Source organism: Thunnus thynnus, chromosome 5 (assembly GCF_963924715.1).
Source record: "Thunnus thynnus chromosome 5, fThuThy2.1, whole genome shotgun sequence".
Taxonomy (NCBI): domain Eukaryota; kingdom Metazoa; phylum Chordata; class Actinopteri; order Scombriformes; family Scombridae; genus Thunnus; species Thunnus thynnus.
In genome coordinates, this window is record NC_089521.1 from 22,209,750 (window position 1) to 22,232,355 (window position 22,606).

At 40.2% G+C, this 22,606-nt stretch overlaps 1 protein-coding gene across 7 annotated transcripts in view; it reads left to right on the top strand.

The window, feature by feature from the left end:
* LOC137183241 (pleckstrin homology domain-containing family A member 5-like) overlaps positions 1–22,606 on the top strand; it is an 86,399-nt gene that overhangs the window by 33,370 nt on the left and 30,423 nt on the right. For 5 of the 7 annotated variants that reach the window (XM_067590148.1, XM_067590140.1, XM_067590141.1 and 2 more), the window contains exon 4: positions 17,731–17,814. In XM_067590148.1, coding sequence (XP_067446249.1) covers positions 17,731–17,814 — 84 coding nt within the window. Of the gene's footprint in view, positions 1–7,702; positions 8,027–17,730; positions 17,815–22,606 lie in introns of those variants that run through there. The other 2 variants (XM_067590145.1, XM_067590146.1) reach the window with 2 other exon arrangements.

Consider the following 22,606-nt stretch of genomic DNA (forward strand, 5'->3'; position numbering starts at 1 on the left):
TTTTCCAGTGTCAACACACTTAAAGCCTGCTTAGATTAAGCATATAGTATGGACTTGGAATACAGTGAGTATCTTTTCCGCATTCTTAATTTTAAATTTTAAAGAGCTTTGTTACAATATAAAGACAATGATGAACCAAACAGCGTAACGACACCCCCGCATGTGTTTTTACATAGCATACCGGCGTTCCGGATTCAGAGGCGTGACGTGTTACACAACAGCGTCAGCTCCCTGTCCTGCCGTGCCAGCTGTCCCTTTTACACAGATGCCAATCCGGCATCCTGTGACTATCTCTGTAGCTGGCTTATTGGCGGAGCAACTCTGCCCCCCCCCACTCTGTGTCCGTACCTTTTTATGCAGTACAGCGAGGCGGAATAAAGGTGCAGCGTTCCCTCCTTGAACAGGCTGTGTAAAAGGGGCTATATTTTCAGTATCTAATACTAGCTAATACTCTTCTCTCCTTCACACAGAAACATCAAGTGCCATCAGTTCTCATGTTCTCCCACTCTTCCTGATCTCTTCTACTCTTATTACATTTATAGTTGCACCTGCTGAAGCAATTCTGGGGTTGTGACCATTTGACTGCAAAGAAATCCTTTAGGTGGCCATCCCAAGTCTTTGTTCTCATTCATATGGATTCAGACAATTAGCTTGGTCTTCAAATAAATGAGTACCAAAACTTCAGACCTTTTTATAGTGGGGCATTTAAGAAGGTTTTGTAGTCCTTGAACAGTTGAGTTGAATAGACAGTTTTCAGTCAATTCTTTGGCAGTGAAGGAAGTAGTTATAAGAGAAAAGGGGGCCTGTGGAGCCTGTAAATTGTTTTCCTGGCTGCGATGAATGGAAATCTGATGTAAATCTGCAGTCATTTACCGAGAAAATAAAGCTATGGTAGTTTGGAAGGGAGACCAATGTTATTTTGTGAATGGGTACATAACTAATCTTTTATTACAAGCAGACGCACACTGCAGCAGTGTTGGTTACATGCATAGCATAAAGGTTGTCTCAGCTCTATTGTTGTGCTGTATATGGTAGGCATTTGTGTGGCAAAAGCTGATCCTGCATCTCAAGGCTTCTTTGTAATCAATCTGAAACTAAAAAAGTAATCTCAGGAGGGCAATAAGCTGATAGAATGAGCTATAATACAGGTTGTGTTATGCTTCTATGTTGCTGTATAATCATCATTTTCGTAGCTGGTTCTGGAGGCTCCTGGTGTTCATGACAGGGTTTCTTGTTATTGGCCTTGTCTAATCAGCACCACGGCCTACATTATCCACTCCCAAAAGGCTCATTACACCCAAAGATGAGTTAATACTTCATTAGACTCAAAATGAACTGTGTGCATCTTTTCATGTGTCCACTGTAGAAAGTGAAAATGTGTGAGGGCTGACTTACAACACTCCCCAGCTAGCATTTACCTAAAGGAAGTGTGCGTGTGTGCATGGGTGGATGTGAAAGGGCCTGTGTGCCTTCCCTATTGTCTTTGTAAATAGGTCATGGCTCGAGGATGGTCACACTATCATTAGGGTGTCATGTTTTATAGTTAAGTCCAATCAGGTGGTGAATTTCAACATACTCTCATGAGATGACTTGAGGATGATGTCCAGATCCTTGATGTTGTTATTGTGCTCTGTGAATCTGTTATTATACATTTAAGAGATTTGTGTCTACTGTGCCTGGAGAGAAGGGCTGCAACGATTAATCGATCAGTCGATTGACAGAAGATTAATCTGCAACTGTTTCGATAATCGATTTATTGTTCTGAGTCATTTTTCAAGACAAAAAGTCAAAATTCTCTGGTTCCAACTTCTTAAGTGTGAATGTTTTTTGGTTTCTTTAGTCTTCTATTATAGTAATTGGAATATCTTTGGGTTGTGGACAGTTGGTTGGGACAAAACAAGATATTTTAGTTGGGCTTTGGGAAACAGTTATCAACATTTTTCACCCTTTTCTGACATTTTATAGACCAAATGACTAATAGATTAATCAAAAAAAATAACCAATAGAGTAATTGATAATGAAAATAATTGTTAGTCGTAGCCCTACTGGACAGAGTCAACCACCAAGGTTTTCTCAGATCATATACTGATGCAATACTCTCATACGATCACGTAGGAGATGTGCATGTCTACTGAACTGGTCTACTTAATGTGTGTTAAGCTGACATTTGACCTAGTATGAGACTGCTTTCACTAATGTTCACAGACAATAGATTCATACACATATTCTGTGAAAACCCACAGAATTATATGTAACCTACCATATAAAGTCTCAGTTTCAGTTCTCTTTGTATGTGCTCTTGGTGAGGCTGAGGTTAAATGTAGCTTGTAGCTCCCATCTCTCTTTACCAAAGCTGAGTTCAATCCATGTCTGGAGATGGGTCATTAAGCCAGATCAGGAGGTTGCATGTTAACCCATTTAAATCAATAGTTAAGCCTCTTAACCCTTATCTCCAAAAATGATGGAAGAGAAGCTTCCTTACCATTCTTATGACTTGAGTTTTTCATAAGAGACAATATAACAATAGTTTTACCGTCATATTGCAAACCTAAAGCCTCTCAGATTGATGCTGTGCTTAGCCAGACGTTTTTTGTGTTTACCTTGAATACTTAAATTATAAATTATTCATGACCAAATAATTACCTCTGTGTTCGGTTGTCTCAGTCATGTAAACACAGAGTTGACAGGTCGATGATGTCAGTTGTGTTTTTTTTGATATGTAAAGGATCTAAAGCATCTATAAATACTGTATTTCTTGGGTAACCGGAGTTCTGAGCCCCTGTAATCTTTGCTGATACACTGACTTTAATGGAAAAAGAGATGAAAGTCAAGCCTAGTCAGCAAGCAGTCATGGGTTAGCTGAGTTGTGCTGGAGGGGGCAGGGCATGGTGAGGGCTCATGCTAGAGCGCATCACTATTGGTGTTTTGACTTGCAAACTTTGGAATTTGTGACTGTCAGTGCTGCCAAGGCTTACAAAGCAGCCTGAGCAGTGGAGCGAGTCTGTCTGACTCTCTGTTCTCTTGCTGACCTTCTGTGATGTCACTCACCGGGGCCATTGTGCTTGAAAAACGCTCTGGGTTCACTGATCTGCAGGCTTAATGTGCCTCCACTCTTTTGCCTCATCATTGTTGTAACTTTAGCGTCTTGGTTTAATTCCAGGACTGAACGTTTGCCTCTGCCTCCAACTTGCATATCTGTGCTTGTATGAGAGAAACCCTAGACACGGCCTATCGATTTTCAATCTGTCATTAGCACAGCGATTTTTGGCCAGCGCATGTAATTATGGTCAGTGGGGTGTTGTAATTCATGAGGGGATTCAGTTCTCTGAAACTTCCTGGCAGCCTGGGGGGGGGGGGGGGGGGGGGGGTGGTGGAGGGGGGGGACTGTGAGTTTGACTTCCTCATTGATTGGTCCATTTTGTTAGCCTCTGCAAAATTAGCCACATTCCTTTTGATCTTTTTCTAATTAGTCTTTTCTTTTTTGTGTGCTAGTGTAAACACATTTTTCCTTTCATTGTATTCTTCCAAAAAGATGTTGGGAAAGAATCATGGATTAAAATGTTAAATGCAGTTGCGTATCTGTTCTGTGCACGGCGAAGAATAATGTCGCTTTTTACAGTGACATAACAACAAAACCTCATAGTCTTTTCTTTTCGTGTGCTAGTGTAAACACATTTTCCTCTCGTTGTATTCTGCCAAAAAGATGTTGGAAAAGAATCATGGATTAAACTGTTAAGTGCAGTTGCTTATCTGTTCTGTGCACAGTGAAGAATAATGTCACTTTTTACAGTGACATAACAACAAAATGCTTAAAAGGAAAGTTCCAGTTATCCAGGTGGACTATTCTATTCAGTACAACGATAGAGAGTGATCACCATCATTTTAGTGCTTCTTAGAGAAATACTTTCAGTTCAGTATCAGATATATGTATATACTTTCATCTCTGTAGTCACGGCAGGCAAATAACACCTGTCTTGTGCTGAGATTACTCACTTCCCATCAACCTTGTCTCCGTCACAGATATTGAAATGACTCAAGAGGTTTCTCTCTGCTGCTCTGTTCCCTGGGAATCATGTTGGATAGCATCAATCGTGGCTGGTATCTTCCCTGGAGCATGCCATGCCTTGTTAAAAATTAGCTAGTCTTTTGGATGTATTGCAAGTTATCTAGTGTTTCACTCCAGAATTCCTTTCCGATCTGACCTCCCCAAAATCCTTTTATGAAAAAAAAAAAAATTTCACTGATGTCATTGGAGAAACTAACTATCTAAATCTTGTGTTTCTGGATGTGACTGTTGAGACACTCAGGAATCCGTTAGTTGTTTTTCAGCTCCATTTGCCACACACCGCTAATTACTGGAGCAGGAGACGCCCTCCTTTCCCCATACGCTCACACACCAACGCACCAAGAGGGTGGCCATTTCAGCCCATCTTCTCACTGGCTCCCTGAAGACAAGCTGGTAATGGAACTATTTATGCATGCAGTATTCTTTTGCTATCACTCAGTCGGAACAGAGGCCCCTGTAGAGCGCTGGCAAATGCTCTTATTCAAGCTGTCTTCTTCACTATCAACCTCAGGCTACTGTTGCTTGCAGCCACCGTACCTGCAGCTGTTCTTAAGAGCAGCAGGTAATAACCTGCGCCTCAGTGACAAAGGAAGAGCGTGGGAGTGTAGGTGGACGCGGACAGAGCCAGGGACGAGAGCGAGTGGGCAGGTAGAAGAGAATCCTTTTGAGAGTGGATAAACATGTGAACACTTAGCGATTCCCTCTCCCTTCCCATGACTCTCTGACTCTGTGTGGGCAGTTAATGAGTCTGAAAGCTTCTCCTCGGCATCTGTCAGCTGAGAACCGGATGAAGTCTCCAGTGCAAGCTGTAGCTGAAAAGCAACACTCTGTTGCTCATTGATAATTGGTACAATGTATAGGAAGAAAGTTTTTGTGTGTGTGTTTTTTTTCTTGTCAGCCTCATCCATAGACTACTCCTCGGGCCTTAGTGTTTGTGCTTAAGTGTACTGCGTATGACAACTGACTGATGCTATGAATGCTTTTAGAATTGAATGTTGGACTTTTCCTCTTGTGCATGAGAGTATTTAATGGACTGGTGACCTGATCTGAATCCAAAAGACTTGACTTGAAAGAGCGCCAAATGTGTTTTACATGCCTCATCTATTCACACGCATGTATGAAATATTTCATGTTCTACCTCTTTTTTGTGGGGGCTGACAAAATAACAAAATCACAATGTGATGTCCGTCAGTTCAAAATAAAAACACACTATGGCCTGAAATATAAAATACCACAGAGATGAATCAGCACTTGTCTGATTCAGCTAAAACAAAACATCAACATTATAAAGGTTGGACAGTTTATTGTGGGGTAATTGTACTAGATTGCATGATGTTGCTCAGGTGTTGCTATTGTCCATAGCCTCTGTACCTACCTATCTTCACACACAGTGCCTTGTTACCTTCTCAAGGCATTTGGCTTTGATGGCCAGACAGGAGTTGTGGAGCCAAACCACTCTGCTGTGATAACATCAACAGATCTGAGTTTGCCTGCCATGTTATCCTTACTCTGTCATAAAGCCTAATGGTGTGTAGCAATAAAATTGGGTGTAGTTAAGTTTTGGTTTGAGATGAAACAGAGTTTGTATAACCTTGGGATGGTCATACCCCCCCAACCCTCCCCCCTCACCCCCCCACTTAAAAAGATTCTTGGAACAGTAGTCGACTCTTCCACTCCCACAGAATGACTGATGAACTAGTGTATGAAGTTCTTTGTATTTTTCCACTACTAACTCTGGCATGTTTCCTAATTTATGAAAAGGAAATTACAACAAATAGCCCACAGTTGCAATCAAAACAAATGCTCAGCTGCAGGGTGGATCGTGACTTTTTTCACAAGTGCTTTTGGTCTTCCCACGAGACATTTTATAACCAAAATGTTAAACACCTTAAGCAATTTAAAGTTACTGCATCTGTGATTTTGAATCCAGCCTTAAGATGTACGCTCTGGGAGCCTTTTGTGGCTGCCACAGTGACATTTACTTTTTATTCATGTAGTGTATGTCCTCAGAATGACATGCGATGAGTGAGCAGATAGGAACTCTGCATCTTGTAAGAGAATACTTTTATAAAACGTGGTGTTAAACAAACGTAGGTGTTGTGATGATCAAACCTGTAACCACCTCATTCTGCTTTTTTATAACAACATGAAGGGCGTGACAATGCAAAGAATTTTCTTTAGAGGAGAAGACTTTGATTTGGACACTGACAGCAAATATTGATTCAGTTATCCTGGATTTTAAAAAAAAACAAAAAAAAAACAGTCTCCCCTGTGGCAAGACACAGCTCATACACAGATGGCTGAACAGCTTGCTTTGACTTTCCCCTCTGACACCTTTTTTTTGTGTGTGTTAGAGCTCCTTATCCGCCACAGATTCATCTTTCATGGATTGGGCCACTAAATATCCTATCACATATCCTCCAGAAATTCATTAGTCCCCTCGCTCTGCTCTCTCTCTCTCTCTCTGGGCACGGTGTTCATTCTGTGCCCCAGGTGGTGGCCACATCCCCTGGCTCCAAGCTCCAGCCTGGGAGGCCCTCCCTGGAGGACCAAGGATAGCTGAAGGACGTTTTAGGGCATCCCCCACTTTATAGTGGACGTGTAATCTATTATTTATACGGATGGTGTTAATAACCGTAATGCCTCTTTGTTGTGTTTTCATCCTCTTAAAAACGCATTTAGCATTTGTGTTAGGATTTTGTGAAAACTCACTGACTTTCAAGAGCTACAGTACACGCTGGAGAAATGTTGAAGTATCATTAAACTGAGGGAAGAGGCAGAGAAAAGCAGCCAGTAAGAGTGTATTGACTGTCTCTGGGTGTCTTCCTGCACCATTGACTGCACCCAGCAGGTTGATGAGTGGAGGAGCTGTTTGGCTACTGGGCTGGGGCCGAGGTCATTGTCCGGGCTTTCATGTCTTCAATAGCTGCAGGCTCCCTGCTGAACCTACTTGATATTCAGTTCTTTCTCCCTCTTACCAGATAGCACAGCTCCAGTAAGTTGGATGGACAAGAATGGAAACCAGACCTTAGATAACAATATCACAGCTCATGATCTTTTGCCACAATGTTTTGCAACAAATTCACAACAACTTTATCAGCATGATTCAAAATACTTCAAGGATGAGCTATTCACAGCCCAGTGCAGTAATGGTAAATTTTTTGTTTTCAACATACCTCTTTTGTCGGGGCTTGCTTAAGAATGAGAGGAGTGACGTGTAGCTACGCACATTCATCATATGAGGCAGTGAATGCCAGACAGCGCACGGAGGAAATAAAGCTCATATTAATTTATGTGAGTATCGGATACAGCCCGAAATAAACAATGGAGGAGTGGAACATGTTTAAATCTGGGACATGGTGTCATTTCAGTTCCTCCATGTGGTTGTGTTTTTCATGACTGCTACTTGGGGTGTCCCACATTTTTTTCCATGCAGTTGTACATTTTTTCCAAAGTGCGGAGGAGTTTGAGGTTTCAACATTGTATTTTTGTATCTCATTTCCACCAAGACACCGTCCTGCAGCTGCTCAGCCTCTCTCTCTCTCTCTCTCTCTCTCGCTATCCCTGTGTTCATCCCCGTGTTTGCTTGGTTTGTAATTGTGCTAGGAGGGAAGAATAAAAGCGCCACCGGCCACCTTGCTTTCTTTACATCCGGACCGTGACATCATCGCCTCTCGGGTTTCAGTGTGTCTCTACTACAGGCGCACGCGGAGCAGCAGTCAGTCAGTCAGTCAGTCAGCAGCGCGAGAGCTTCTGCCCCTGCGAGCTGCAAACTGAGCGCACTTCACAACACACGCTTCTTCAAAGTAACAACAAACTCTTTACATCGTTACATCGGACGTTCACATCTGGATAAAAACGCTTCCTTGTTTTTCTAAACGTCTTTTTTTGTTTGTTATCCTGCTCGTTTGACTTCACCGCGATAACTGCTCGGAGATTTATGGAAGCTTTTCATTGTAAGTAAGTAAAAAAAAATCTTACGCAGTGCTGTTGGTGTGTGCGACGTACATTACATTTTGCTCTTAAGGCGATAATAATTGTTGTTGAAGGTGATGCCTGATGCGAGCTAAAGGCTGTTTAGATGCAGCCCTTGTGTTTGCTTTCTGTAAAGCAGTTTTAACCAGCTCCAGCCAGGCTCCCAGTCAGCGTTTTGTTCCTTATATGTGACATACGTATAAACAGCATCTTATGCGCTAGACTGTGTTTTGCCAGCAGTGTTGCGCAGTGAGATGATTCTGTATACTTGCGGTTCACATTAGCATGTACAATCTATAATACTTATATATTAGTTCTTTAAAAAAATCTAATTGTTTTCATTACTTTACATCCTTAGTTATAAAAGAAATGGCTAATGGCAAGCATCTCTTTCCTGCTTTTGATCTGCAGTGCCGATTACAGTACAACACATTGCAATTCAGACATTACATTTTTTATCTTGATCATAGTTTGAACAACTCATATTCTATTGATCTGTAAAGTCCCAGGAGTTTTTGGTGACACAACAGTGAAAGTAAAAGGAAAAAATATTGACTTTCTGTCTGAGTTTCTCTATGATCTCTTGAAGTTTTGTTTAGTCTGGTTATTGATAGAATTCTATTCTCGTTCAGAAAAAGTGAGCTTGTCAAGACAATTTTAACACTCTGTTTGCAGTTATCAAAACAACATTTCCATTTGGTGAAGTATCGGCCTTGCTTGACTATAAGCAGTTCCTTTAAAAGCCACTGTTTCCCCAAGGACTGCACTTTGCATCAGATGATGTTTTCTATTCCTGACAGAGCAGCGGTTATGGATGATCTTTAAAGGCTTTTTCTTTAATCACAGTCAGTTAAGCCATAATTACAGCATTGCCCTCTTGCTCTCCTGCGGTAACCCAGACGATGTCCTCTCTTTAATAACCTATCTCACCCTGATCACATCCACTAGGTTTGCTGAGCAACATGTATTTTATTGTCTTTTCTTTTTTTAATCTTGCGGTTTATGGCAGAATTCCTGGAAATGCACAGAAAGCAGTTGATCCAGTTCCTCATGATCCAGTAAGATCATGAAGAGTATTAACTGTCTTCTATCCACTATTTTTGTGTCTGCATGTAAAAACATGCTGAATCTGAAGACCATGATCTTTCATGTTTTGTTTTATACATATATGTATATATATGTGTGTGTGTGTGTGTGTGTGTGTGTGTGTGTGTTTGTGTGTGTGTGTGGGTGGGGCTTGTGGTCAAGACCCTGTGTGTGTGGGTGTTTTTATACCGCACATTGCTTGTAATGTCTGACTGTTACTATCTATATTAAACATCATACACACTTACAGTACCAGTCAAAAGTTTGGACACACTTTCTCATTCAGGGGAATAGGAAGGTGTGTCCAAGCATGTGTGTTGTGTTGTCAGCACTATACAAAGCCTAAAAATTAGGATGACATTTGTTCAACCCACAAGGAGAGAAAGGAGGACTATGCTGTCCTCAGTAGTTACTGTATCCACTTTCCCTATGAGCTCATTCTGTGACCATTGTCATCAGTGTTCAGTGTTTCTACAGACTTGGAAACAGCGATGTTTCACCAGACAGAATTTATTTGTGGTGTTCAGCCTGGGGGTGGGGCACTTTGTCATCCAACACTTGAGCACAACATCATTGCATTCACAAACTAATGTCTGTTAAAGGACTCATATTACAAATACGTAAGATTTTACATGAAATTAGTACAATGTTCTTGCAGATGTTTTACAGTGCAGACTTTCAGCTGGATAGAAGTGTAAGACATGTTAAAACATTAAAAAAAAAAATCTTGGATGGGGCAAATCTATTTATGCACCATTCAAGTAAATTGTATATATGGGAGTGATATAATTAAACAGCAAGTCAGCAGTGATAGATATACAGATGCCCTGTTATTGGCTGCTGGTCCAGCCCCAGCACTCACTGAGCAGTGGACATCAAGGGGAGAGGAAGGCGGAGTCACATTTGATTTCAGGATTTGAGCCATAAGAGATAAACTTGCAAAATGGTAAAAAACTTAAATGTCTGTGTTTTTATTGATATATGGAGGAAAGAAATGTCAGAAGTCGACCTCTAGTATTAGTTTCTTAAATGATTGTTGGATGCATGTTTGTTTGCATGGTGGCAGCAGTGACATCTGTTCATATGTTTTGTTAAACAGTTACAGTTCTGTAAGTAGGTGCATGAAAATGGCTCATGTGTGTTCAGAATTTCTTTCAAGGAAACTTTTTTTTTTTTTTAGTTTTGCATAAATTTAAATGCTCAGTTAATTTTCCTCTTTACTCCAGTAAAGTAAAAAAAGGGAATGAATAACTAAAAGCATTTGGTACGTCCCACTTCTTACTACTAGTTTAGCCTTTAATTGTATGAACAGAAAAAAGCTGAGGGTAATGTTTCGCACCTTTGCACTCATCTTAAGAAATACCAGTCAATAATATGACTGTTCCATTGCCTGCACCTTCCCAGCCTTTCATTCATCTATTTCTTTAAGGAGTTGACCTTGATTAGATGACTCTGAGTACTATTTTGGGTGGCTAGCTACACTTCTGCTCTTTGTCCCGCAACGAACCTACATAGGTGCGAAGAATTGATATTGCCATTGTTTTTGATACAATTCTTTTGACAGACTGCCTTTGGGTTTCTTCCTTGTACTTTATCTGCCATGAAATCTGTAGAAAATGCCAGCCTGCTGTTTTCTTTAATGAAGCCTGAAATTGAACACTGAATGGTTAACAAGGGGAGTTTTACAAAGCGGAGATAGAAACTTCCGACGCTTGTCTGCTGCAATGCTGGGGATTTTATTATATATATATATCTTTAAGGAAGCAATCCTTATGTTTAATGTGGAACAATTGTAACACGCTGGTCTCTGGTCAGGAGGTCACAATGAAGCTTGGTTTTACATGAGAAAACTGCACCACAGTTCTCCCCCCCAGTTACTTCCTGAATTCTCTCCTTGAATACAAAATCTCACTTCTTTGAGTCAGTATTTAATTTTTCCTCAAGAAGGCAGCTTGTTTCCATGGCTCTGAAATCTTGTTGAATCGCCTGTTCAGCTGTGTCACCTTGACACACTTTGCACACAGTCACAGCTGCTTCATGGGGGCTGCTAATTGAATTGTTTGTGGGAAGAAAAAAAAAATCTGATTTGTAGCCTGAATGAGCAGCTGTTTTCTGTGTTAAAGTAAAAAAAGGTCCAAGGTGAAAGTCAAAAGCTTAACAGGCATGCAGCTGAGGCTACTGGCTGTGTTCTCCACACTGATTGCGGCGTGGTACAGGTTTTCCACAACATTTCCATAAAGATTTATCCTAAAATATATTACAGTAGCACAGGTATTGCCACTTTCTGACAGCACATTGCTTCATGTTGCTGCACTGCATTTTATGTGGCCTCTCAGGGGCTGCAAACCCCCTTGTTTTGTCTTTTTTGTCTTTTCTCCTACTGCCCCCCACATGCCCTCTTACAAACTGCCTATTCTGCTTATTCAGCTCAGCTTTTGTGAGAAGGGCTATTCATACCTCCAGTCAGTGTCTATGTGGTATTGAGGAGTTCCACTGCAGCCCGACTCTTTTTCGAAGCTAGTTCAGAGTACTTACCTGATAATATGGGAGCGTTAATCAGTGCTCACTGGCTAACGCTATGTCCAAGTTCCTCCCTGTGTAATAGGATTAGATTTATGAGCATTAACAAGAGAATTAATTATCACTGAAAGGCTCTGTTTGGTGATTTGCAGTTGGATTTGTATAAGGCATTAAGGAGTTTTCCTGCTGAAATCTTGTAGACTTTTAGAAAGTATCTAAAAATGTGTGATCTTGAGCTGTAATATCATAAGCATATATATGGAGTGCGCTTGTACATTGAAATAACAATTGAGGTTAAGTCCGCTACATGTTTACATGCAGTCTCATTAGGTGATTTAAATGTCAAATGCCAGATAGTCACGTGTAAACGAAGAGTGAAATGTGACTTGTTCAGATAGGAAACATGGTCTAAGGGAGCTGGAATGTGTACCATGTAGCTTGATTTAAATAGGATGGTGTGATTTCACTTGCACAACACTGCTAGGGTAAGGGTGTGATCCATACTGGGCGATACATGCTTGAAGTGTTCTCTCTAATGCTGCTGCTGTGAGGGGCTGTGATTAATGCATCTACTGCATGTAATATGTTTCATTAGAACATATCCTGGGGAAAGGAGGCTGGATTGCTTGATTGCTCTGACCTACGCTATTCACTTCTATACAGTAGAGAAGCCAGACTGCAGAGGGCTCGAAGCAGCTCGAGAGGCATTTAATTAAAAATAATTTGGATAAAATTGCTGTGTTAAGGCAGTATGTATTTATAGCAATTGTGCGGACAGACTGAAAGACATGGCTTTCTTTGCATGAGGTTTCCCAAAGTTAAAAACAGGAGTAAAAAGCACAGAGCCTGAATCTTGCGGTGGTTATGACTCTTGTGAGGCAAACAGACACAGATAATAGGTTGCTGTAATATAAGACATTTTTCATTTCACCATGAATTGATTTTTTTAAAAATTGAACCCAATAAATCAATAGTTGGGTAAAGAAAATTAACCCCTCAGTGAAAAAGAGGATAACTAGTCCATTTCCCCTGTGTGGCACACTATGTTTTGATATAAACTGATTCCTAATGGTCAATTTTTACAGCACACCTTCTTTTTCACAAAATACAATAAAACAGTAATCAAATACTCATTAGCGGATTTGCTTTAGGGTCTTAAAGTGTCACATACCAAGTGATTGCCTGAGAATTGGTTTTAAAAAGCTTTTTAAAAATAGATTTCATATTTGTTCCAGTTTTTCAAAATAGCACAGCATCGGGAAATCCCCTTCAGCTTCTACTGTTGCTCCACACTAAAAGATTTGACAAACATATGACTACAAGTTGTATTTTTAGTTTTTCTTTCTTTTCCTCTATTTAGGATGTATAAAGTATGTAATGATAGTTAGTTACCCATGATTATGTTATATCTATTATGCTATTCTATATTTTTATACTATTGTCTTATCCATTTTAATCTACTAATAAACTTCAGCCATCACACTATAAAATAAAGTGTAAAGAAGAGAATTTATCAGTGAAAATGACCCAAACATAAATGGCTGTTTTTGGCTTCACAGATGATACATGAGTAAGGTGGAATGCTAATCCGAATCTGCCCCCCCCCCCCCATCTCACCTCTTAAAAAACATATCAAGCAAAGATCCAGATTCCAGCTTTGGTTTAGCTTTCAAGTAAAATAATTACACAAAGGAGCTTCCAGTAGGACGCTACAACTCTTGTGTTAAAATCCAACAATATCTTGTCAAAACTCATGAAGAGCTTCCCTTCTCTCTCTAATGTCAAGATGCTTTTCGGAGCCTCTCAGTTGTTTGTGGTTAAACTGTTGTTGAAGGGGAGCGAGGGATCAAAGACGCACCCAGAACAATAAAAGCTAAGCCTGTGGAGTGTTGACCCCCAGACCTTAAGCTCTTCATTACTGCAGCTCACTGCTAATTATTGTGGACACCCCCGGAACACTGCCCAACTCTCCTCACTGCAGGGTGGTCAGCTCTTACTGCCGCTCCTAGTTCCCCACCTCTTTACATCTGATGTCAAGAGGCTGCGAGTCTCCCGGTGCCCTTCATCCAGACCCACCCTATAAACCAACATCTCCCTCTAGAAAACAAGAAGAAATCCTAAATGAAGAGCATACAATGTTTTTGCCCTCCGTTGAAGCAAAAATGTTACCATATGCTCCCCTTACTGTACAGCCCCATGATTTTATGCTAACTTAATCCTGACTGCGGTGACCACAGACCACATCCTTCAGAGCATGTGCGACCATTTTAAATAGTGTTGGCAGAAGTATTTTGAAAACATATTTCATCAAATGGAGATTTAATTTTGAGCCGGTGTTTATGCAGCATTAGTTGATTTTGTTGCAATAATAACTGCTGTCATCAAGTTTAAATATATTGTTATTCAGTAATGGTTTCATAGGGGCCTTGTGTTGTGTGAGACAAGGCAACCAACCCACATATCCTGTCAATAGTTGTTTTGTAATATGATCCTGTCATGTTTGCAATCAGCTGCTGATGCCATGTGGAGGCAATAAAATTGATTTTGAATAATCTCTGAATCAGCGATGTGGGATGCCGTCATCTTTTTTTTCTCAGTGTTTTCTGTATAGGATAACAAAATAGCTAAAAAAAAGTAGTTCAAAGGGAGACAACCACTGATTGTCGTGGGCTGCTTTTGTAGGTTGTCCAAAAGGAGCCTTAATGTGTATCGCTGTTATTCATCCTGCCTGTTCTGACCTACACACAACCACAGCCATCATGTTACTTCATAGCCCCCATGTTTTCCACTGAGGTTTAAGAACTGACTGTCCTCCCATATCACATGGATCATGTTGGGAATGTTTAGGACCTTCTCAAATAGCTTCCGTCCATATAGGTATAGGGACTCTTTGATGCCACACAGCCCCCTCTTAAAAACACTGACCTCGCACACGTGTCAGTAAGCACATCTGCAAAAACTTTAACTTCAGTAGGGCCTTTTAATTTTATAGATGTAACCCCTTAGAAGCTTTGTCAAGTTCATTTTGAAGGTGATATTTTAACAAATACATCCTTTTTATTTCAGGTTCATCAACAAAGCTGCCCCAGATGATTGAAGTCAAACATTTAAGTTTATTCAAATTTAAATTAGTGACATTCTCGTAATTTTTACCTGGGAAATGATCCTAATGTGTATCCTCTCCACAGGGAGGTCAGAGGGCAGGGTGAGTGTCAGTACTCTGGAGCTCATAGGGGTTCATAATCAAGATTAATGAGGCAGAGTCATCAAACCAATTTCAAATCGCCATAAAACACGGTGTTCCAAAAAGTACATTTCAAAGTTTTCATCCTCCCAAAAAAGAAGGGTGTACGGCCAGTACAGTGGTCTATCTTATTTGTTTCAGTGTTCCACCTAAAAGTCTTGATGAAAGGGTAGTGCTAATGCGAGTTGAGACTTATGATCAGGATCATTGTATTTTTGGGCCATTGCCAAATTCCTGATTCAAGTTCTTTTGAGTAACCTCAAGCAAATACCTGTTTAACATTACTTAATCCAACAGAAACAGAACAACATGGGCATCACTTCGGAGCCCTTTTGTTTTGCGCATAGACTGAGCAGAGGCCGTCACATGTGTTAAATGCAAATACATTGTACTGCGGCCTTTGTTTGGTCTGCCAACTCTTGAGAAAAATGTCTCGTCTCTTTTGGCTAGCTAGATACATAACTTGTTTACTTTGGCTGCTTGCCATTTTCATTGGGCCAGTAGTGTACAATTTTTTTTTTGCAAGAGCTTGTGTGCTGAGAGCACATACTGTACTTATTGTACCTTTATTTATAGCCATTGGGACTTCACCACAGGGACTGGCAAACCAAAGCAATGAGCTGAAAGAAACTGAAAACTGCATAAAACTGCAGACCTGATGTTGATTCCCAGTTGGAGTGGTGATACAAGCAACCTTTCTGTACTAGAAAAAGTTATTTGATACAGTGTTGACACAAAAAAAATTTGAATATTCAATAATATTTTAGCAACATCAAAAGTATGCAACAATGTAGACAGGGTAAGCATAAAAGGTTATTGTAGCCAGTGCTTTATGGTTGCACTAGAGTCACTCTGTAAGGGACTTTGCTTTCCTCTAATGAAATGGTATGCATGGCCAATTCATAGGTGGAGAAAATGCGCCCATATGTTTAAACATCTTTTCCTTCCAGCCATAGCTAAATGACCACATGAAAGCAAGCTTATGGCGCATGCATTAAGTCTTTATTTGCAAAGGAATCAAGAGTATCAAAGCCGTAAGATTCTCAAATATTAAATATTTTGAGACTGGTCCTTTATTGAAACTGATTCTTGATTCCTGTCCTTTGTTCAGCATAACATAATTCTTTTATCCCACTACTGTATACATAAATACATATGCAGACTTTCTTTCTTTTTCTTAAATGTGAAGCCAACCTATGTGCAAAGCAGTGTAGGCATGTGTGAAGGGATACCAAAGAAAAATGGTGCCGTTGGTCTGCCCCAAGACCGCACAGTGAGCCCTGCTGCCAACAGTGCCTCCTGTAATTATAGACCAGGGCTGTGGAGACTGTTGCTCTCCAGGCTAAACTGAAACTAAACCCCCTATTTCATACTTGGTATTTGCTCTTTTCAGTACATGAGTACCCCATGTTTAAAAACTGTGTTATTTTTGGGCTGTAGCTGAATTCTCTTCTGTTTATAGTACAGCCTGAGTGAGCTGAAATATAGAATGACTGTCAAGCACGTAAAGGGAGTTGTAGCTTGAAAGACTGTTGTTGACACTGCAGCTCTTCCCTTTACTCACATAATCTAATGTCTTGTTTAATCTCTGCTGCTGTTATTACATGTAATTAATACATTGACAACATACTGTCTACAGATACTGTACTTCCCATTGCTGTAATCCACTGACAGTATAACCCAATAACCATTGATTTTCCATCTCTAAATTGTAAGTTATGAGAGACAGTAGAAAGCTGATAAACTAGATCTTGATCTTGAATTAATAGTGCAGTCTACACTGCACAATGTCATTGTTTAGACATTGTTGAACCAAAACATGATTTAAGATTTACTAGTGATAGCCAGGAGCAGCAAAGCTAGTAAATTTTACTGGAAAGGTTACCGAGCTTTCGGCCCCCAGGCCATCGACATCACAAACAACACTGCCCAGACTCTACTTTACTGGAAAGCTGCTGTTGTTGTTGTTGTTAAGGCTGCAACTATCCTCCTCTCCAAAGACTGTGTGGTCTGTGTCCTGGTGTTCTAATCATGTTAGGGTGGAAGTGACTGTGGGCTGCTGTAATTGGACAACAGTATAATGGGGTGGCACCTTCTGTATCTCTGTAATTAGATGTTGAGTGTAGGATGGCACAACAGTCTGCTGGAGCCTGTAGATGTTGGTCATTTTTATGATTTATTAAAGGTGGAATGGGATTTTGCTGATTTTGAAGTTGGGCACACACTGATCTAAGTCTAAATTGCTCTTTTCTGTTCTTATTTATTGCTCTACATTATTAAAGCTAAGGCAGTGATGCTCTTGGGAAAGGGAGAGTAACTTTTCCAGGTGTATTTTGCACTTTCTGGTCTTGTTTGGAGCCCTTAGAGTCGTACCTTATTTGTTTCTAGATGTAGGTAAAGTCCCATCTATTTAGTTTTATCTGGATTTTAGTGTGCCCTGAGTGCTTATTCTGTTCTTATTCTTCAGCCTGGACCAATATATGTGTGGTTGGACTGGTTTTCACTTTAGTGATGATTTCCTATTTTGACACAGCTCGCTGATATTATTTCCATATTGTGTGTATCCCCTGTCTACACTCAGTTCTCCCATTTTCGTTTCGACGCATCCAATCCAAACTCTGCCTGAGCTGCTTTCACGTTTTGCTGGTGAAGAAGCCTCTTAACCTTTGACAAATGGAGTTATTTGGAAGTGCTTTCAGGGCTACAAGAAGCCTATCCATTAACTTTATTAAAAAATAAATCTAGTGTTATTGGAGGACCTATTTCTACTGACGTGTCTCTGGTGTTGTCTAACATTGATTTCTGTTTTTCTCCTATTCTCTCTCTCTTTCCTAAAAAGTCACAATGAGCGGAAGGTGACCTGCAAGCATCCTGTCTCAGGCGTACCCTCACAAGACAACTGCATCTTTGTCGTCAACGAACAGTAAGTCTCTTGTTTTTGTTTTGGAATGCTACTGGGTTACATTTGTGAGCACTACAGTATTCTGTTGAAACTCCTCATGTGTAGGCAACATTGCACAATTCTTCGCCTCACCACTCTCTGTATGCAGTTGTGCCTTTTCAATTCAAAGCGTCTTCTATTCAGTGCTTCATCAGTTATCCATCTTCATGAAAAAATACTTAAAAATAAGAACCAGCATAGTGTATAGGAACATCATTTGTTAGATACTTTTACTCACTCCAGAGGTTTAATTGTTTGTGTAATTGGCGTAATCTTTTCTACTATTGCCATGACAGCACTAATAATTTGAATACTAAGGGCTGAACAGCCATTGCATCATTTATTCATCAGCTAGTGGGAATGTGATGAGTCACATTTAGTTCCTCATTTTGACCAGGACAGAGAGTTCATGGCCTTTTCAGTTGTCATAAGTAGAAGGATATGTCCCCCAACAATGAACGTTATGTCCATGTGATCATCGACACTGCTTTCAGCACAACTGTCATCACATGTCTGCCCACATGACTAAAACAGAAGCCAGTCATCTTCAACTTTCACTTCAAGGAGAACAACTGTATGAGTCTGTCAGACTAAATTTAGTCTGTTTCTCTTCACCTTTGGAATCATCAGTATTCTCATTAAAATTTTACCCACATTTTTACTCATCAAACCTGGCCACGGGTTGCTCAGAGTAAGGTGGGGAGAAAGGCAGGTAATCTGTTCAGAGGTTTGCAGGATGTCAAACAGAGAAAAAAAAGGGAGTTGATGCCTATCTTAAGCTTTGGCCTCCTCTGCAGCTTTCCATTCAAATTTACTTCCCTGTCCCAATCTGTAACTGTACTAAATATAAACGTGCTAGATTGTTTGCATCACAACCTACACTATGACATTAACTTTCATCTACCACCCTGGCCATCTTAACTTAATGTTGCACAACTGGTATCAGCTCCACAAAATGTCTCACTTCCCTCTGAAACCCTCGTCATAGCAGATTTCCCGTAATTGTTGCACTCTTGTGTCACTGCAACTGGTCTTAATTATTATATTGAGCAATGAATGCTAATTGAAATATGTTCTGCTCCAAGACACGAAATATCAATCAGTAGTGGGAAACTTGTGGCCTGAGTCCAATAAGAAGTTTATTACAAATTCCCTGATGGCCCATCATGGGCAGCAGTTTCTGCTTTTTTTATTATGTGGCTTAGAGATATAAATCCGGCTTTTACTAGAATATGATCCAGAGAGCTGTTTTGTTTCACCAAATCCTTAAGAGTTGCATTTTGTTAAGCAGAGATGAAATAATCAGAAAACGGTTGTGAAGAAGCTTGTTGTGCCAGAACTGTCACACTGCACTCTCTTGACACATTCCTCCCCTCACTGTGTTGTCTCACATCTCTGCTGTTTTTCACACTGAGAGGGACAACATGTTGGTGCAAGATTACATCTAATTTGGCAATTAGTATTTTATCAAAGTATCAGCCATATCTAGAGGTCAACTTTGGGAAGGCAACAGGAAATTGATAAGCTACTGCTTGACTTGTTTTTTTTTAAGTTTCTTTCTGTGGGTTTCAGCCAGCATTTGGCTGTGTTTTGGCAAAAGTAATAAGGTGGAGCATCATCAAGGAGCAATAACAAAAGAAAAAGATGGATTTTAGCTGCCACAAGGAAAAAGAGGCCAGGCGGAAAATCAGCCTGATTTGCGCTGCACTTAAAAGTAACAATCTCAAAGATCTCGTTCTCTTTGGCAGCACTTATGGCGATAAGCAGTAATTGCAGGTGTGTTTCTGGACTTCTCTTCCCAAACATCTAAACAATGTCGCCTGTGTGATGTCAGTCAGTTGGCATTTGGCACCTGGGCCACGCCTCCATAACAATTTGAGGCGACGCTAGCAGATGCAATGGCTTTCATCTGTGGGCTCAATCACCATTATGTGACCTCATTCAACGATAGATAGACATTTATTTAAATGAAAATCTTCAAGATTATTACTTTAAGTAAATCCAAAACACAAGTTATTTTAAATTTGGCAATACAATTTTTAGTAACAGGCCAGTACATAAAGAACATAAAGTCAACCCACTTTAAGACATATACTGTATCGTATAGCTATAAAAACATACAAACAATGCAGCTGAAAAGGGAAATAGTAGTAATGAAGATGAAGGTAACAAGATTAAATCTGAGTTGACAGATCTAAGAAAAAGACAAATAGCCATTTCTACTCCAACACTGCAGCTGCAGGTATCCCTGTCAAAGAAAAAACAAAGATCTGCCACAATGTGTGAAACTTCATTGTGAATAGGTTTCGCAGCCTTCAGTGAAGAAGCAACACATAACAGACTAAAAAAAGACACAAACATACTGTAGCTGAACCACACAGTGTTTGGATAGGTACCACTAATCAAGACAGACACCGAAGGGTCGGTGCGACTCTACCACCTGCTTAAAAAATTTGGATGCACTTTTGGATGGACTTGGAACACCATCAGAACAGGATCAATGATATCTGGACCTTGTAGCCTTTGTCAGAAGTAATGTAGACTCCATTTCAAGGTTCAATCTGTCAGATTGGTTTTTGAAAGTAAAGACGGATAAATGCACGGCAGGAACACCCGAATCGCATAGTCCTGTAAGGCGCACTTTAGTGTCTGAACCATTTGTTGTGTTCATCCAAACCTTTGTGAATAACTAGCTGCAGGGAGATGATTACTCACATGTCCTGAGCTGAAGTTCAAGCTCTACATCCTCAAAGAAAGCTGAGCTGTTGGACAAATCTTTCATATCACTATCATTCAGTTCACTTGGCAGTTGGCAGTTTACAGATTTCCCAGGGAGCATTAAATGTGCTTTCCTGTTTGGTTGCAGGGTCCTGACAAAAGGCTGCTTTATAATATTCCAAAAGAGATCACAAAGTATGATAATTGAGCACTTTGGATTACATTGCTCAGTCAAGTGGTAATTTAATTTTGACAACCTGATTTTATGAACACCTCTTCATGCTCTGTCCCTTATGGATGTACAGGCTATACAGGTAAGAGTTCTGGCTCTGTTTCTTTGCTATGCTGAGCGATAAGACCAAAAAATTAATATTATGATTATTTTACATATTGACAAAAATATCCATAAACTGACAAGAAACATTATATAATATAATTATATATATTATATTATCTGCTGAAGAGTCATGTTAAATATACTAAACTACCATAACTTTAGCATTAGCTCAATATGTTGCGCGCTGCCTGATTTTTGAATAACGATGTAGAGCCAAAGAAAGAATAAGTGATGGATGGCTCACTGCTCTCAAAAGCACCACTTTTACAGACAGTATGAATGTAATTAGGTCTGCTGATAACTCTAAACATCTGTTAGGTTTTGGTTTATCGCTCAGCTCTGTGCTATGCAACTACTGTGAACCTGTGACACTGTTAAATGTATACACTGATATCCTGATCTGTGTGTGATTGCATCGTCTCCTCGTCTTTTGTTGGTTAAAAAGATAAAGGTCAGGTTCACACCCCCCCCCCCTCCCCCCAAAACAAAAGTATTTTAAAGCACCCTTATTTCTTTGGAAATGCTGTGTGGTCATTTAAAAATGCACCCTCAGCCACTCAGTTCAGTGTCCCCCCCCCCCCCAGTGTGCTTAGAGCGCCAAGCCTCACTGACAGTGTAATCCCTCCTCACTCTTTTTGCACACACAGACCCACACACACTTGCACTGGCTCACCAAATCCATGCAGGACCAAGCTGTGATGTGACACTTCAATACATCGGGGTTAGTCCTCATATGTGGAATTGATACAAGGGCTTTGTCTTGTTTGTCTCAGCCCACGCAAACAATACCAGAGCAACAATATGTGTACATAAATGCATTTGGATTGAGATGTGTTTATGTACACATATAATCCAAATTTCCTGTCTTTTGGTTGTTTTTTTTTAACGCATACCAGTTTGTATACAATTCAAATACTTAGTTTGCCAAATTTAATTTTACTTACTAGAATTTGAGACAATTGGGGCATATTCTTATAATTATGCATTATTTTTTTGTCAGTTCATGATGCAAATTCACAGATTTAGTACTTGTGAAACCTAATACGCCCGAGGTTCTACCTATCTGAGTTCAAATCTTGGAGCTTGATGGTTGGCAGGTTCTCTGTGTGTCGATGTGAATTTCTTCTGGGCACACCATTCTTAAGTGAACTAAACACACTAAATTACCCGTTAGTGTGAGAGTGAGTGTTGTTTTTAATGCCTGAATGTTGGCCCTGCGATGGACTGGCATCCTGTTCAAACTGTTTCCTACCAGATAACTGAGTAAATGTGTGTGAACCAGGTCATTGCTGTAAGAAAGCATGCATGTTCAGTCAACCTACTCATACTAAACTTGGCCGATAGATATGGGGAAGTTATTTTGTACGCAGAACGCAGCTTTTCATGCTTCAGTTTGACATTCATTGACTTTGCTGTTTACATGGGGCTGTGGTCAACACAAAGATGGTTGTTGTTTAGCGCTGGTATTTAGCTACAGCTATTACCGCGTCCGTACATCACAATCATATCCACTGTGGGCTAGTGATGTCAGGAGACGAGCACCGAGCTGAACAAGATAATAGTAATTTAAAGCAGACAGACGCTCAAAACATCACGTTGTGGAGATGAACGTTGTGGTAGTTTCATGCTAACATTTCAGAGGAAAACCTGTCAGAGAAGAGTTCCATGTCAAAATATAGATGTGACGCATTTGGTGGTCTCTGTTGCATGTGTGCTTTG